Raw genomic sequence first — 17,709 nt, forward strand, 5'->3', positions numbered from 1 at the left:
AACCAAATAAAATACGCTGCAAATGTTCACAACACAACCAAATACAGAAATGCACTGCTAATACTCACAATGCACATATGACCACGGTGTTCAAATAATAAACAACAACAAAAACTCACCTTTCAGGCCATTGCTACACCACTGAAGAGTAAACACTGAAAAATATGTGGGCCCGGCCAGGTTCATCACTTGTTGGTGTCCCCATAAAACTTTTTCCTTGTGGTCTGTGCCAGTCCTGGAGCCAGGACAAATGACAAGGCTTTTACAATTCTCAGGGGGGCTTGTGTGAAAATTTATTATTAATAATAAATTATTAGCAATAAAAAATAATTGATGTAACAATTTATTTTTTACTTTTTTACTTATTTACTTATTTTATTATCAAATGTGAATCATTGTCAATCATTTTGCGAGCAATTGTTGATAAAGACAAATGTCACATCACAATATTGGAATTGGCATTTTAAACAATGATGGCGCTAGGTGAAGTCTTAAATCCCAGTCAATTATTCACTGCAGAAAGTGAGTGTAAAATCTGAGTGATGAGAGCTCTACTTCAACACGTTCTTATAACGGTATAACCTTAATTTATTTTCTTAATATTTCTCCTGTGGCCCATACATAGTGAAAAAGAGAATATAAGCTATTTCGTGTTAAACAAGTTTTTTTTTAATGAGGAGTAGCTAATCTAACGTATTATTGCAGCGTGTCGGTTATGTGGTGATGTGCTATGAAATAAAAGTAGCCTAAAATCATCATCATCATTCAGATCATCGCAGAGGGGTCTTGAGTTTGCTGGGCCTGGTCTGTGCTATTTGCAGCGCATTTTTGTATTTGGGTGTTGTGAACTTTTGCAGCACGTGTGTTGTCAAAATGATCAAGATGTTTTCTTTATTTGCTGGTGTTTTTTCTATTTGCATGTGTTTTCCTCATTTGCAGTGCGTTGAGCTCTCTAGGCCACCGTAGTACTGAGAAACAATCACCACAAATATGAAATACCAGATGCTCATTGCACCATTGTCAAAACATTTGCTAAATGTAAATTCTGCTCCTGTTGTTTCACTGCACAGTGAACAGTGATCTGGATTTGTGTGTTATATAGAGGTAAATCATCACATTTGCATAATCTGCTTTCTCAGGCCTTGTACATGATTATTATTATTAATGTGAGGAGGAGGAATTACTAAGTCCAGAATTGTTTATTGTGGACTTCAATTTATCTGTTTTCTTCATGTAATTTAAATGATGTCAGTATGCTAATTGTTTATAATAATTTATGTCACAATGTAATAAAATAATTGTTTGATAATTATTAAGTCTTCAGAAACGGGTCATGTTTAATATTTAAGTTAGTGACTCCCTCTTGTGGAGCTCTGCTGCTATAGTAGACTATATTATATAATATATTAGCATTGATACATTTCTACAATACACTTTTATATACAGTTTTTTATTATTCATATAAATTAAATTAGTGTCTGTGTGTGTGTGTGTGTGTGTTTGTCTGGTAATGTGTTTGAATATGATCATGAGCATGAATCAGGCATTGAGTGTGTTGATCTTTGTGTTGATGATCTGCAGATCTGTTTTTGTCACTTTCTCACATTGAGCTGAGCCACTGTGTCTGTCTTTGCACAGTAATACACAGCTGTGTCTTCAGTCTGCAGGCTGCTGATGTCTAAGTACAGCTCATTCCGGTCCGTGTCTCTGGAAATCGTGAAGCGACTCTTGAAGGAATTTCCAGAGTCTATCGATCCACTGCCCCATATGATCCCGATCCACTCCATGGCTTTTCCAGGAGGCTGCCTGATCCAAGCTGTGCCATAGTCTTTGAGGGCATATCCAGAGATCTGACAGGACAACTTCACTGATTGACCAGGAGCTTTAATCTGTGCAGGAGACGAGGTCAGAGAGATGCCAGAAACATCTGAAAAAGACAAAAACATACTGTGAGAGTCAGTCTCAGTTCATCTGTTTCTATATAAATATTAGAATAATTACAGTCAGCAACAGAAAGATTCACTTTTCTGATGAGATTGAATGAATCCACTCACATGGTAAAAAAACACACAAAATGAGTAGAATTTGACTCATGATTGATTTCAGAGTCAGACAGGACATCCACACAGCTTTTGTCCTAGTGTTAGTGACTGATCCTGTACTCGAGGAAACTGACACTCTTATTCTCTCATGTGGATGGTGAACATTTGCATATTATTAACCGAGTTAAATCAGGATACGATTTTGTAGCTTCAGTTTGCATCTATGGTTTGTATAGGAATCACAAAGAGGAGATCTAAAAACAACATTATGCAGGCAGTAATGATAATAACATCACTCGAGTCTTGATCTTGTTTACATGCATCTTCCATGTATTTATGGCTTAAATGTCATTTGTATTGGCCTAGAGCTGGACAAAATACACTCATAAAAGCTCATTAGGCATCATTAAAGAGATCGTTCACACAAAATCATTTGACTGACCTTTGATCTGATGTTGTTCCAGTCCTGTAAGACTTTCTTCTGAGAAACACAAAATTGATACAAAATTCATACAAAGAAAACAAGTTTAAAATATTCTCCTTGTGTTCCTCAGAAGAAAGAAAGTCACACAGGTTTGGAATGACATGAGGGTGAGTAAATGATGACAGAATTTTAATTTTGGGGTAATCTATCCCTTTAAGTGTCATACTTAATACATGAGTGATAATATAATGGTGGTTATAAAGTCATGAATGAGATTTTTTTTTTTTTTGTAGAAACAGAAAGGATGTTGACTATAGTAGTTCATGTACAGTGCTTGTGCTGTTTTCTCATGTTGTGGTCGTCTGGCACAGTAATACACAGCTGTGTCCTCAGTCTGTAGATTTTTTCCATTAAGAGTCACTGTGCTGCTGGAGTCACTTTTGGAGATACTGAACTTGTTTGCCAGTGAGTCTTTTTTGGTTATGCCTCCACCTCCCCATATGTGCACAATCCACTCCAGAGCTTTTCCTGCAGGATGTCGTATCCAGGCTGTCGCGTAGCTATTGTCGGTAACAGAATATCCAGACACCTCACATGTGAGAGTAAATGATTGTCCCGGCTGCAGAACTATAGAGTTTGGCTGAGTGAGGACAATATTACATTCCACACCTGTCAAGAGAGAACAACAATACACAATCGATGAATTATGCAGAAATTATACAAATATCTGTTTTATATTACTTGCTGTTAAAGACACTCACAGGTCATTGCTGCCAAAAGCAGCAGTAATGATGTAGAGTACATGATTTATGCTGATTTCAGCTCTCTCCTCTAGTGGGAGATAAACAACACAAACGGCTCCCTTTAAAACACAACGAGGGGTGGAAAAACTGAGCAGTTTTGCATATAGGAAAAACACTTGTCATTTACAATACTGAGCAAAATTTGTTGACACCCTGATTACTTTTCAGCACTGTTCAGCAAGACATCAGAAATATAAATAAAATAATATATTTTTATTGAATAAAAATTGGTTAAAATAGGAAAAAAAAAAAAAAAAAAAAAAAAAAAAACTGATTTTGGTCTCTCTTTGTGTTGAAAGGGGGGGGGGGGGGAATGCAAACACATTTATGGAGAACACATACAATTTCATATTATCAGACAGGTTAATGAAACTGTATTTTATACATCTCATTGATGTGATGTTTTGTGCCTCCAATTCACATGTAACAAACAATACAATTCAACAATGCTCACTATACAGAGAATGTTTTAGTCTAAAACTCTCATAAATGTGTATAAATGTTCTTTTAGTTGAGACATACATATATTATTATTTTTTTTCTACAGTATCTTTGTAGGTCAGTACAGAGGTTTGCCAACATTTTATTGTAAGTTTGTGTAAGGAAATTTACAGTTAGACCACATAAATACTAGTATGCTCAATGAAGACCAGGAGTCAAATCTGAAGTTCAGTGAGAAACTAACTTAGGATAAAGAAACACTAGTACTTTATAGTCATATTGATAATCAGTTGACGTCAATCCTACAGGTTCTGTTAGGTTAACAGCACAGATAATTCTAGCAACATATGAACATAATATTCTGTTCTTTACACAAATTAGTTAATTTAAAGTCATTATCTTTGACACAAAATCTTTGGTATAAGTGTCACAGGTGAGTCATAAATTTCAGAAAGACTCTTCTCATCTGGGATGCTGTTGAATTTTCCTGAAGACTATTCCGTTGGCATGGTCACATGCCTCTCCTAATAATAAATAACCCTGTAAGCACAATTAGATCAAACAAAGGCAATATATTTTCCCTTTATATTTTTATAGGGTGTTTGAGCTTTTGGCAGCTGGCATTTAAGCCATGACTAAAGGTCATTGAGGAGACAGAATTGAGACAAATATGAGAGGGAGGAGACAACTGAGGAGACAACATTGCATATCTAGTAATTAGCTCCTGATGAACACATTAATTACTATTTGAATAATCACTCAGTGAGTCATTTAACCATGTTTTACTGTGGGCCCTATCATACACCTGGTGCAATGCGGCGCGACACAAGTGTTTATTGCTTATTTCAGCCCGACGCAGTTATCATTTTCACATCCAGCCTCACGTTGTTTAAATAGCAAATCCTATTTGTGCTCCCATGTTCTGGTCTGAAAACAAGGTGTGTTTAGGCGCATTGTTGAGGCGTTGCTATTTTGAGGCAACTGAAATAAGACTGTGCCATTGACCAATTGAAACCTGGTCTAAAGTAAATGTGCCATGTGCTTTAGACCATGTGCTTAGATTGTTAAAATAGGGCCCTGCATCTTTTAAAGGCTTTTGTCTTGTAAAGCTGCATTTGGATCTCCAACCTAGTTTTGGAGCAGTTTGTAACAGCAGGGATTCCCCACATTTTTTTTTTTTCTTTTCTTCAGCTGAACCCCTTTGACCTAATATATTTACTTGAAGTACCCCCTTTTTTAAGATTTTAAGTTAATAAATTAGGTCAATACTACTACTACTACTACTACTACTACATTTAAATTAAGTTTGCGGTTCTTTGTCTATTATTGTAAAACCAGATATTTTGTAGGAGATCTTCAATGTTTCTCCAGGGCTCTTTATCACAGCAGGTGATTAATTTGGATTTCATCACCACTGATATCTGTGGAATAAAAATAATAATTGTAGAACATCTATCAGTGTACTCAATTGCTCTTGTCTAGAAAATAGGAAAATGTCAAAATGACCTTACATTCCCATACCTGGCATTAAGACAAAATAGGGGAAATAAACAGCTCATGATGCTGCTCGTTAAAGATAATCCAAATATTTTTTAGAAGAACAGATCTGAAAAATTGGTAGGTTCATTTACAATTAATGGTATCAGGAAGTCTCTTTTCAAGTTGAGTCAGCAAATAGTCAAGTTGAGTCAGCAAATAGTTCTTTACAGGGTACTTATTAAAATACATTATAGTGTGTTTTAAATACACTTTAATAGATTTTTGAAATACATTTTAAATATACTAAATTGCAATTTTATTATAAGAAATAAATGTCATTACAAATATGTAAAACCCGATAAGTTACGGTAACCATTTGAGAAAACTGATTGCCCTAAACCAATAAGTATGAGTATTGTAAACTCATATACATGGAGTTAAATTCACTTATATTTTAGTGTTGGTTTAGTCAATCATTAGAGTAAACTCAACTTAAGGATTTTAAGTTTAATTGATTCGTTCAGTTTGAATTCAGGTAATAAATAAAGTTTTATAGTGTAAATGTAACTGACATTAAAGTATAATTTAGTCCACATTAATTGCTTTTCAGTACATTTGGAAGTACACTTTAACCATATTTCAAAGACAGTTAAAGCATTTATGAATGTACTTAAAAAGATAAAATACTATTTAAGTGGGTCAAAAAATCACTCTTAAGTTCAACTAATTGCATTTAATATAAATATAAACTATAATACAGTTGAATTAAATTACAAATAATATGCATTTAGGCTTTCAAAAACATTTATTTCACTTTCTGTGTACGTTGAATATGGAAGGTGGTATGGCGGAAGCTCAATAATTGACTTCATAACTTATTTAAAAATAGATTTGTTGTTTTTTTTACACAAAGGCATCGCGTCGCTTTAGAAGGCCTTTATTAACCTTCCTGAGCCGTGTGGAGCACATATTTATGATGGATGGATGTGGATTTAAGCTTTTTCTTTAGCTCATACTCATTGAACCCTATCACTGCCATTAGCCTATAGATGCATCAGGATATTTATTAATATTTCTGCGATTATGTTCATCAGGAACAAGAAACACATATACACCTAGGATGGCTTGAGGGTGAGTAAAGCTTGGGCTAATTTTTATTTGAAAGTAAACTAATCCTTTAACCTCTCTAACCATGATGAGATGAGTGATGAGTGAACACATGCCTTTTTTCTTTTCTTTCTTTGATTTTTTTGCATGCTTGAATGTTGACATCAATCATGAGGGATGGATTGTTTTTGCAGTTACATATGTGAATTATTTTTGAATCACGTGTGGCACGTGTAATTTCTCTAAATCACATAAGTTTATGTACTGCTCAGCAGCCTCTTGTGTTACTGTGTTCTTCGGGCACAGTAATAAACAGCAGTGTCCTCTTCTCTCAGACTCTTAGCTTAAAGATACTGTGTACTTTGAGACACATCCTCACTCAAAGTAAAGTGATTTTTCATAGAGTCTGCATAGATAAGATAATCAGAGCAAGAGCTACCACCAGAGTTTACTCTCTCAATCCACAGTGCTTTCCCTGGCTTCTGTCTGATCCAGTGCATGTAGTAGTCTGTCATTGTAAAACCAGATATTTTACATGAGATCTTCACTGTTTCTCCAGGTCTCTTTATCACAGCAGGTGACTGATCTAATCGGATTTCATCACCACTGATACCTGTGGAATAAAAGACATAAATTACATGAAGGAGCTTCTGTCATTGTTTTGAATGATTATGGCTAGAAGATAGGGAAATGTCAAAATTACCTTTCCATTGTAAACCCTTATGCTCAAAATAATTAATTGGTTTGAGTAGGACAAACTTAAATTAAACAAATTAGTTCAAATTAGTCAAATTCACTTTAAAGGTGCCCTAGATTCAAAAATTTAATTTACCTTGGCATAGTTAAATAACAAGAGTTCAGTACATGGAAATGACATACAGTGAGTCTCAAACTCCATTGTTTCCTCCTCCTTATATAAATCTCATTTGTTTAAAAGACCTCCGAAGAACAGGCGAATCTCAACATAACACCGACTGTTACGTAACAGTCGGGGTGTACGCCCCCAATATTTGCATATGCCATCCCATGATTGAGGCATTACACAAGGGCAGCCAGTATTAACGTCTGGATGAAAGGCATTAGACAAGGGCAGAATGTCTGGATCTGCACAGCTGAATCAACAGACTAGGTAAGCAAGCAAGGACAATAGCAAAAAATGGCAGATGGAGCGATAATAACTGACATGATCCATGATTACATGACATTTTTAGTGATATTTGTAAATTGTCTTTCTAAATGTTTCATTAGCATGTTGCTAATGTACTGTTAAATGTGGTTAAAGTTACCATCGTTTCTTACTGTATTCACGGAGACAAGAGCCGTCGCTATTTTCATTTTTAAACACTTGCAGTCTGTATAATTCATAAACACAACTTCATTCTTTATAAATCTCTCCAACAGTGTAGCATTAGCTGTTAGCCACGGAGCACAGCCTCAAATTCATTCAGAATCAAATGTAAACATTAAAATAAACACTGTACTTACGCGATTAGACATGCTGCATGACGAACACTTTGTAAAGATCCATTTTGAGGGTTATATTAGCTGTGTGAACTTTTTTTATGTTGTTTAAGGCAAACGTGAGCTCTTGGGGCATGGAGCACCAGATTTAAAGGGCCACACACCCTGAATCAGCTCATTTCTAATTATGCCCCAAAATAGGCAGTTAAAAAAATGAATTAAAAAAAAAAAGGGGTATTTTGAGCTGAAACTTCACAGACACATTCAGGGGACACCTTAGACTTATATTACAAATTTTTAAAAAAAGTTCTAGGGCACCTTTAAGTAAACTGAACTATTTCATGGTTTTGAGTTTTATGAACTTATTTCTTTTCATTTAGATCAACTTAAGTTTAACTGAAACTGGGCTGGGATTTCCATTTCCCAGCATGCTTTGCCCATGGCACTCAAAAGGGAGAGTAAATGCTAAAATTAAATGTTATAAGTTGTGTTTTGTTTTTGTGTAAGATTAATGTTAAGTGGGAGATTTAGTAGTCTGATTAATGTTTTGTTATGCTAATTCAGAAAAGTTTCTGTTAATGTGGGTTTTTGGAGAGTTACAATCATGGTGACAAGCAGTACATGCGACTTGGTTTGAGAGCAAGCATGTTAAATGCTTTATATACATTCATATATAAAATGTGTATATGAATTTCTGTGAGATCAGGTTGGTGTTTTAGACAGATGCTTTGAAAAATTTTGCCATTAATTACTAACTCACATGCCATACCAAAACCAAACCTGTATGACTATTTTATCTTGTAGGGAGAAAAAAGAAAAAAAAGAAAAGAAAAATATTCATGCTGCTCTCAATTAAAGTAAATGGTGACCAGCAGAGCTCCACTAATGATAAAGGCACCATAAAATTAGTCCATAAGCTCATTACTCCATACTCTTATGTTTATGCTGCATATAAAGGCACAAAGACAAAAATGAAAGGTTCACACAGTATTTAATAGTATCCACAAAGTAAATCCAAACAAAGATCAACAAACAAACGCAACCATAAACAAGACCAGACCAATGTGAACTGAAAACACAGGAACTTAAATATACAGACAAATGAGGTGATTATTGATAACAGCTGACAGTGATGACAAATCAAATCAGTGACTATGGCGACAACTTGTGGCAGGAAATAGTGCAAAAAGAGTCCAAACAGGGTGATTGTGACACATGGAAAGTCTCCTGAAGATTTGATTGCTTTGTTTGATGAAAAGACTATTTAATTAAATTAATCAGTTTAATTTATTTACTGAAAATATTGCTGTCCACCACAGATCCCAAATCTTATAATTTATAAAAACATTAAGAATAACATTTAATAGAGAGCTGTTTATATGGTTGTTTTCAGATTTTGTGCAGTACTGTAGTTATATTTGTCACTGTGGCTCTCTTGCACAATAATATACAGCAGTGTCTTCATTCTTCATATTATTCATCTGCAGATACATCTGTTTCTTGCTGTTGTCTCTGGAGATGGTGAACCGTCCCTGAACAGACTGAGAGTAGTATATAGAGCCACTGCCAGATGAGATGTATGCCAGCCACTCCAGACCTCCTCCTGCTGCCTGTCTGATCCAAGACAAGCTCGGGTCACCGCTAAATCCAGAGGCTGTACAGGTAAGTCTGTGAGATCCTCCAGGTTTAATGACCGCTGACTCAGACTCAGTCAGTGTCTGACACCAACAGACTGAAAAATGAACAGTTCAACATTAACATTTACAACACATGAATAAGTCTGATTGTCAACAGGTTTTCAAAAGCTCTTCTTACATTCTGTGAGAGCAAACATGAAGATAAAACCCAGTTTAGACACAATATCCATTGCCATGTTATGAAAAGAGGAACCTGATGCAGGAAAGTCAAGTTTTGTGTCTGTAGATGAATAGAGTGGGGGCTTTTAAAAGGGACAAGAAGTAGGTTTGCATAGACTGCCCTCTAAAGGTACATTTACATTTTCTGTGTCCTTATTAACCTCCATGTCTGCCTTTCAGTGTATTGTTTGTTACTTTTCATATACTAGTAGATAATTACAGAGCAAAGTTAAGTGGATACATTTTAGTTGATCCAAATCCTTATCCAATCCCAGAATCATGAAAACTTTACACATTCCAGAAAAACATACAATATAAGGAAAAAAATAGTTTTTTTTTAGTTTTTTTTAAAGTGTTTTTGGTGTGAACACTGATCATAGAGATGAGATGAGTGAATACATGTGTTTTTTATTTTTTTATATATGCTTTAAAGTTGGCATTCATTAATGAGGGATGGATTGTTTTTTTTCAGATACATATGTGAATTATTTTTGAATCACGTGTGGCACAAACAGTTTCTCTAAATCACAGTTTATGTACAGCTCAGCAGCCTCTTGTGTTACTGTGTTTTTCGGGCACAGTAATAAACAGCAGTGTCCTCAGCCTGTAGATTTGTCATGTGCAGATACACCTGCATTTTACTGTTGTCTCTGGAGATGGTGAATCGTCCTTCAACAGTTTTAGAGTAATATTTGTCTCTGCCGCTTGGAGCAGAAATAAATGAGACCCACTCAAGCCCTTTCCCTTCAGCCTGTCTGATCCATGAAATAACTGCATCACCAACTTCAATCCCAGAGAAAGTACAGGTCAGTTTATGTTCGTTCCCAGGTTTGAGGACGACTGACTCGGACTCAGTCAGTGTCTGACTTTTGCACACTGTTAAAATAAAAGATATTATCATTTATGAGACCCTTGAGTTTTAGCAATAAAGTCAAAAATAGACATGACTTGACAGCAAAGAGATGAAAATTAATAAAATATAAATACACCGACTTGTTTGAAAATAAATCTTACTTACTGTCCATAGAGATGAGTATGCTTATGAAACAAGTAATTCTGAGGACCATTTTTGCAGCAGTTTTTGTTAAAAATCTCAATGACAAAACACTGAAAAGGAGACAAATATGAAGAGTTTATAAGGCAGAAAGTACATTTTAATTTGCATAGCCCATCCTCCAGCAGATTTTATATCAATAAAAGGAGGGTCAGACCAAAGGAAAAGAAGAAAAAAAAACAATCAACCCTATATCTGGATTCATCTTGCTCATTGTAGATGATATTTGCCACTGCAGTGTACTAATTCACTTGATCAGATTTGGCATGATTGACTATTCTTGAGTCTGAATCAAACAACAGCCTATTATTTTCAGATTCATTTAGCAGGTGCTTATGTACAGTACACTCACTTCAGGTTATGTATCTCACTCAATGATCATTGCTCCAAACTTTGAATCTATTATCTTTTTGACCTTCCTTATTACCAGCCCAGGAATTCATACTTTCATTTGGGACGTTGTTTATACAGAAGTATTGAAATGTTTTAAAACCATTTCTAAACAAGTAACGTGTTGAATTGTGGGGAAATTTGCAGTAATTGCTTCAGTGATCTCATGCATGAATAGTTTTTGTTCAGCCCTGCAGTCTTTTGTGTAACTGTGACTCTCTTGCACAGTAATAAACAGCTGTGTCTTCAGTCTTCAGGCTTTTCACCTCTAAATACAGCATGTTTTTGCTGGTGTCTGTGGTGATGGAAAACTGCCCTTGTAGAGACTGAGCATAATATACACTTGAGCCAGATATAAACCCAATCCACTCCAGTCCTCTCCCTGGTTTCTGACGGATCCAAGCCATCCAGTAACTGCTCATTGAGAATCCAGATGCACTGCAGGACAGAGTGACTGATTCTCCTGGTCTTTTCACCACAGAATCTGAAGAGGTCAAAGACTGACCACTAACACCTGAAAAACAGAGAAAAAATATGTTAGATTTAGGAAAATGAATTGACAACAATAATCTGGAGAAGTGAAATCATTCTCACATGAAATAATCATCAGGAGAACTCCATAAAGTAACATTTCCATTATCACCATAAAACTGTCAAATGAAGAGAATAAGAAGATATTTATCTACACTGCAGCAGAACATAAACACTGACTGAGGATTCAGTTTATAATACAGTCCTGTGAGTGTCTGAGTGAATCTGATCCTCCCTACTGAATCATTTGCATATATAGAGGTTCGCAGGTGTAAGGATTTTTAATCTAGTTGTTTTAATTTGAATATTTGTTTAGTAGGCCTGTTCACTTACAGTCATTCATTATTGACCCGATGTCACACCGATTCTCAAAACAGCCAGGGCACAGATCTCACGAACACAAAATCACCAGTCTGATCATAGTCAGAGGATGCAGGGGGAACTAATACCTTTGGCTGCAACTGCTTTCTCACAACAAAGTCACGTTCATACAAACTGCTAAGTCATTGATAGACAGAAATCAAAAGGTCTCAGATGAAGTGTTTGCTGCTCCATTCATTTATGAGCCTTCAGTTTGACTCATTCTGCACATTAATGTGCTGTAACACCAGATTCAACTTAATCAGCTGAAATAACAATTTCAGAAGAACACAGAATAAATCAAATATAAAATTTTATTTGCCAGGAACTGTAAGAATGCTTCATGCTAATTACATAATTAAACAACAATAAGAAGCCAATAATGATAATTACATAACATCAATTGCCCAGGTGAAAAGGAAATCGAGCACAGCGTTAGTTCAGTCAGGCGTAGTGCTGCGAATAGCTGATGCGGTCAGCTGTCAAATCGCTCCAATCACTACCATTCTCCTATTAGACATGGGACATATATATGTGGCATTACTGCTTGGTAAGTATATGCTCAAACTGCTCACAACCAACCCTCCCTCCCCATTATAAGCATGAGCATATTACTGTGCACCTTCTGGTTGTCGTCTTCTTTTGTTTCAGATCACTAAGGCTTTCAAGTCCTTATGGAACAGGGTATGATGTTGACTTAAGTGGTAATGTTTAACATAATGTTAACATAGATGTTAGAAATAGAAAGAGGAAAATATGGTATGGGGACATGCAAGATGTTTGTTAAAAACATGTTTGTACTAACAATGTGTGGAAAGTTACAGCCGCTAAGAGATGTTCCTAATATGGTAAAAGGACAGAGGCTTCGGCCTTGGAGGTTAGAGATATAAAAGTGAGGGGAAGCTTTCGTTCTTTGTCTTACACTCTGCAGCTACTTGTGTTTCTGTATGACATGTCTGACCTTTCTTGCAAGAAATAAAACCTTTAAAGACAATTGGACGTATTTATCTCTTATGCAGTAGAGTCGGGTTGATTTGTTTGCCACAACAAAGGCAAGCCAACGGAGGCAGTGTGATGCTTTGGGCAATGTTCTGCTGGGAAACCTTGGGTCCTGCCATCCATATGGATGTTACTTTGACACGTACCACCTACCTAAGTATAGTTGCAGACCAAGTACACCCTTTCATGGAAACGGTATTCCCTGGTGTCTGTGGCCTCTTTCAGTAGGATAATGAGCCCTGCCACAAAGCAAAAATGGTTTAGGAATGGATTGAGGAGCACAGCAACGAGTTTGAGGTGTTGACTCCAAATTCCCCAGATCTCAATCCAATCAAGCATCTGTGGGATGTGCTGAACAAACAAGTCTGATCCATGAAGGCCCCACCTCGTAACTTACAGGACTTAAAGGATCTGCTGCTAACATCTTGGTGCCAGATACCACAGCACACCTTCAGGGGTCTAGTAGAGTCCAAGCCTCGACAGGTCAGGGCTGTTTTGGCAGCAAAAGGGGGACCAACACAATTTTAGAAAGGTGGTTTATAATGTTATGCCTGATCAGTGTGTGTATATATTACTTCATAATCATGATAACGAGAGCAAGCATATGATTCATAGTCCAATGGATGGTCTTTTCTCATTAGTTCTCAGTTATTGTAAAGCTGCTTCAACAGATGGAGTCACTGTGTCTGTCGAGCACAGTAATAAACAGCAGTGTCCTCTTCTCTCAGACTCTTGGCTTCAAGATACTGTGTACTTTGAGACACATCCTCACTCAAAGTAAAGTGGTTTTCCATTGTATCTGCATAAGTAACACTACCAGAGCCAGTGTTTACTCTCCCAATCCACTCCAGAGCTTTCCCTGGCCTCTCCCTGATCCAGTGCATGTAGTAGTCTGTCATCGTAAAACCAGATATTTTACAGGAGGTCTTCACTCTTTCTCCAGGTCTCTTTATCACAGCAGGAGACTGATCTAATCGGATTTCATCACCACTGATACCTGTGGAATAAAAGACAAATCAATGAAGAGCTTGTATTAAATTAAAGTTCTGTTTGACAGAAAAATGTCAAAATTACCTTTTTGAGATACAATCATCATACAGATGAAATGCCAAATATTCATGTTCATGTTATGAAAGGAGGAACTTGCTGCAACAGTCAAAACGGATGTATGGAGATAAACAGACTGGGGCTTTTCTTTTAAAGGGAACTAGGAGAAGTTGGTTTGCATAGACTGCCCTCTAAAGGTACATTTACATTTTCTGTGCCCTTATTAACCTCTGTAACCATGTCTGCCTCTCTGACTTTCAGGCTATTTTTTTATTTTTTATTTCTTATTTTCTTGATCAGAGGAGCTGGTTACCAAATACCAATTAATAATTGATATATTTTTAGTCAATCCAAATTTTTATTCAAATCCATATCCAAATCCAGATACACCTGCATTTTACTGTTTACACTTGTCTTTGGAGATGGTAAAGAGCAATATTTGCTTCTGCCATTTGGAGCAGAAATATGTGAGATTCACTTGAGCCCTTTCCCTTCAGCCTGTCTTATCCATGAAATAACTGCATCACCAACTTCAATCCCAGAGAAAGTACAGCTCAGTTTATGTTCTTTCCCAGGTTTGAGGACGACTGACTCAGACTCAGTCAGTGTCTGACCTTTTGCACTTTGTTAAAATAACAGTAAGAAGGTTGTCTACAGGAGTCAGTTATGACATAGTATAAAAAATGAAAAATAAATGAATAATGTATTTCTAAATCCTACTGCCCATACAGAAATATTATGCTAACTAAAAAACAGGTAATTCTGAGGACACTTTTCCCCATAGTGTCTTAAAAAATTCTCTGATAAAACACTGAAAAAAAAGTTTATAAAGCAGAAAGTGCATTTTCATTTGCAAAGCCCATTCTCCAGCAGACTTTGCATAAATAAAAGTAAAGTCAGACTAAAAAAATTACAGTACAATGATTCACTCTAAAACCTTTAGTTAATGGGAAATGCAATATAAAAGTTTTCCTATAGAAAATAGTAGAAAATTATCAGAAATAAATATTGTTGAGCGTGTTGCCTTTTAAGAAATTTAACTTTCAAATGTCTGCTTTATTTTTGTTGATACATGTTCTTAGGTAAAATGTGAAGTTCATAATTACTTTTCTGTTTATCTACCTCATTTGTAAAAAATAGTATTATTTGTTATGTGTCCTTCCTGGTTCTACATGAAAACAATGAGGTGTGCTCTCACTAGTAATCCTTTGCATCCACTATAAACCATCATAGAGGCAATGCTATACATGTTAAAGATTATATATTAGTAAGGATTTTGTTGAAAAGATGACGTTTAATAAGTTGTTAAAGCTTCATGGATCAGAGCTAACAGTGATGTTAATAGCCATTATATCTGCTACAGTGAGAACAGCAGTGATTGTTTGTCACAGACATTTATAATTAGATGATTAATCAAGACATGGACATTGAATATTGTTGTATTGTTTCATTCATGTACTCCGATCACGCCGCGCGTTCTTTGACAAAAAGGAGGACGCCGCGGTGAGTGTTCCCCAGGGCACGGGTCCCACTGCTGCCGAGGCACAGCGTAGACTTCGCTCCTGGGGTTCACAAATGGATCTGGTAGAGGGGTTAGAGACGGGTTCTGCCCTATCTCGACCCTCACCTGCCAGATCTGCTGCCTCTTCTCTGGCCGCGGAAGCACGCGTAGCGGTTTCTTCCCCCAGAGTGGAGGCACCGGAGCTTCGCTTATCTGTCTCCGAGGAGATGGATGTAGCGAGCGCCGGTGCTGGAGATGAGGGCCCGCCACCCGCATCTCCAGCATATGAGGAGCTTTTAGAGGTATTGACTCGGGCAGTGGCTAAATTAAATATCGAATGGCCAGAAGAAAGACCTGAAGCGCGAGTTAAAAGCAAATTAGATGAGCGCTTACTCCCTGCCCGAGCACAACCTCAGCCCCGGGGATTGCTGTTCTTTCCAGATCTCCACACCGAGGTGTCGAAAGAACACGGTTATACGGCGATGCCTCAGGTCGAAGAGACGCTCGCGAGCTATCTCTCGCCTGAGTCAGCATCGTCGTTAAAATCCCCGACTTTGCCCACCAGACCCCTGCGTACAACATCAGCATTGGTGGGCAGGGCTTACACCTCAGCGGGTCAGGCGGCAGCATGTCTCCATACTATGTCGGTCCTCCAGGCATACCAAGCTGACCTGCTGGGGGAAATAGATCAGAGTGGCGAGGCATCTTTTGAATGCATTCAAGAATTGAGAAAGGTGACTGACTTAGCTCTCCGGGCCACCAAGGAGACGGCAAAAACAATCGGCCGTTCCATGGCAGCCCTGGTGGCCACGGAGAGGCATTTATGGCTGAACTTATCGGATATCAAAGAACGCGATAAGGCAGTGCTTCTCGATGCGCCAGTGTCTGTTCAGGGCCTCTTCGGCAACTCCGTAACATCAGTCGTCGAGAGGTTCCAGGAGGCAAAACGTCAGTCTGCAGCCTTTCAAAATTTTTTTCCCTCGCCGCTCTGCTGAGGCTGCTGAGCGGGAGCAGCCTCAGGCATCTACAAGCTCCTCATCTGCGCATAGAGCGCAGCAAAAACAAAGTGTTGCCACCCGTGCTCCCCCGAAAAGATCTTGGGGACCGGGTAAGACAGCACAAGTGAAACCTTCCCGGGGTAAAACAGATCTGCGGGCTGTTATTATTGCCAGGAAGGCTGCGAAAAAGTCCTGACACGAGGGGTCCAGGACTTCCGAGGGCAGCCCCCTCCAGAGAGGGTCCAGAAAAATTAAAATCTATAAAGTTGACCCGTCTTCGGTGCCCTCAGGGGGCCGTTCTGTCAACCCCGCCACCTCGTGTGTCTCGGGGCACGCGTACTTCCATGTATCAATCCATCCTTCGCATTGGAAGTTCCTCAGGTTTGCTTTCGGGGGCGAAGCTTACCAATACAGGGTTATTCCGTTTGGCCTATCCCTTTCACCCTGCACCTTCACGAAGTGCGTGGATGCAGTGCTGGCTCCTCTGAGACTCCAGGGCATCCGCGTGCTGAATTATATCGACGATTGGTTGATTCTAGCTCAATCAGAGCAACAGGCAGTTCAACATCGAGATGTAGTTCTGTCCCATATGAATAGGTTAGGGTTGAGACTGATGAGACTGATGGGTTGAGAGGGTTGGCAAGAAAAGTGTGCTTTTACCGGCTCAGACTACCAATTACCTAGGGGTAGTTTGGGATTCCACTTCGATGCAGGCACATTTGTCCCCTGCTTGGATGAATTCCATTCTCTCAACCGTGAAAGGGGTGAAATTAGGCCAGTCACTCACTGTGAAGCAATTTCAGAGAATGTTGGGTCTGATGGCAGCTGCGTCCAACGTGATACCTTTTGGCCTGCTGCACATGAGACCCCTACAGTGGTGGCTCAGAACCAGGGGGTTTTCTCCGAGGGGAAATCCTTTTCGCACAATCAAGGTCACGCGGCGATGCCTTCGTGCTTTGGCGGTGTGGAAGAAGCCCTGGTTTCTATCCCAAGGTCTGGTGCTAGGAGCTCCTTGTCGTCGCAAAATGCTAACGACGGATGCTTCTCTCACAGGGTGGGGAGCGATCATGAGTGGTCGCTCAGCTCAAGGTCTTTGGGAGGGCCATCATCGATCTCGGCATATAAATCAGCTGGAGATGATGGCGGTATTTCGAGCACTCAGATACTTCCTCCCAGACCTGAGGGGCCTTCACGTGTTAGTTCAGTCAGACAACAT

At 38.2% G+C, this 17,709-nt stretch overlaps 1 protein-coding gene and 5 gene segments (V, D, J or C); all 6 read right to left on the reverse strand.

Annotated features, from left to right (window-relative positions):
* The window catches only part of LOC125274624 (polymeric immunoglobulin receptor-like), an 859,185-nt gene that overhangs the window by 221,826 nt on the left and 619,650 nt on the right, over positions 1 to 17,709 (reverse strand). The window lies entirely within an intron of this gene.
* On the reverse strand, positions 1,578 to 2,439 carry LOC125274794. The segment is given in 2 exon segments: positions 1,578 to 1,927; positions 2,055 to 2,439. Coding segments are annotated over 2 exon segments (402 nt in total).
* LOC125274779 lies at positions 2,678 to 3,335 on the reverse strand. The segment is given in 2 exon segments: positions 2,678 to 3,135; positions 3,228 to 3,335. Coding segments are annotated over 2 exon segments (486 nt in total).
* On the reverse strand, positions 10,149 to 11,091 carry LOC125274935. The segment is given in 2 exon segments: positions 10,149 to 10,489; positions 10,632 to 11,091. Coding segments are annotated over 2 exon segments (366 nt in total).
* LOC125274847 lies at positions 11,230 to 11,791 on the reverse strand. The segment is given in 2 exon segments: positions 11,230 to 11,571; positions 11,652 to 11,791. Coding segments are annotated over 2 exon segments (381 nt in total).
* On the reverse strand, positions 13,498 to 14,611 carry LOC125274918. The segment is given in 2 exon segments: positions 13,498 to 13,944; positions 14,022 to 14,611. Coding segments are annotated over 2 exon segments (372 nt in total).

This window comes from Megalobrama amblycephala, linkage group LG1 (genome assembly GCF_018812025.1).
Source record: "Megalobrama amblycephala isolate DHTTF-2021 linkage group LG1, ASM1881202v1, whole genome shotgun sequence".
Classification (NCBI taxonomy): domain Eukaryota; kingdom Metazoa; phylum Chordata; class Actinopteri; order Cypriniformes; family Xenocyprididae; genus Megalobrama; species Megalobrama amblycephala.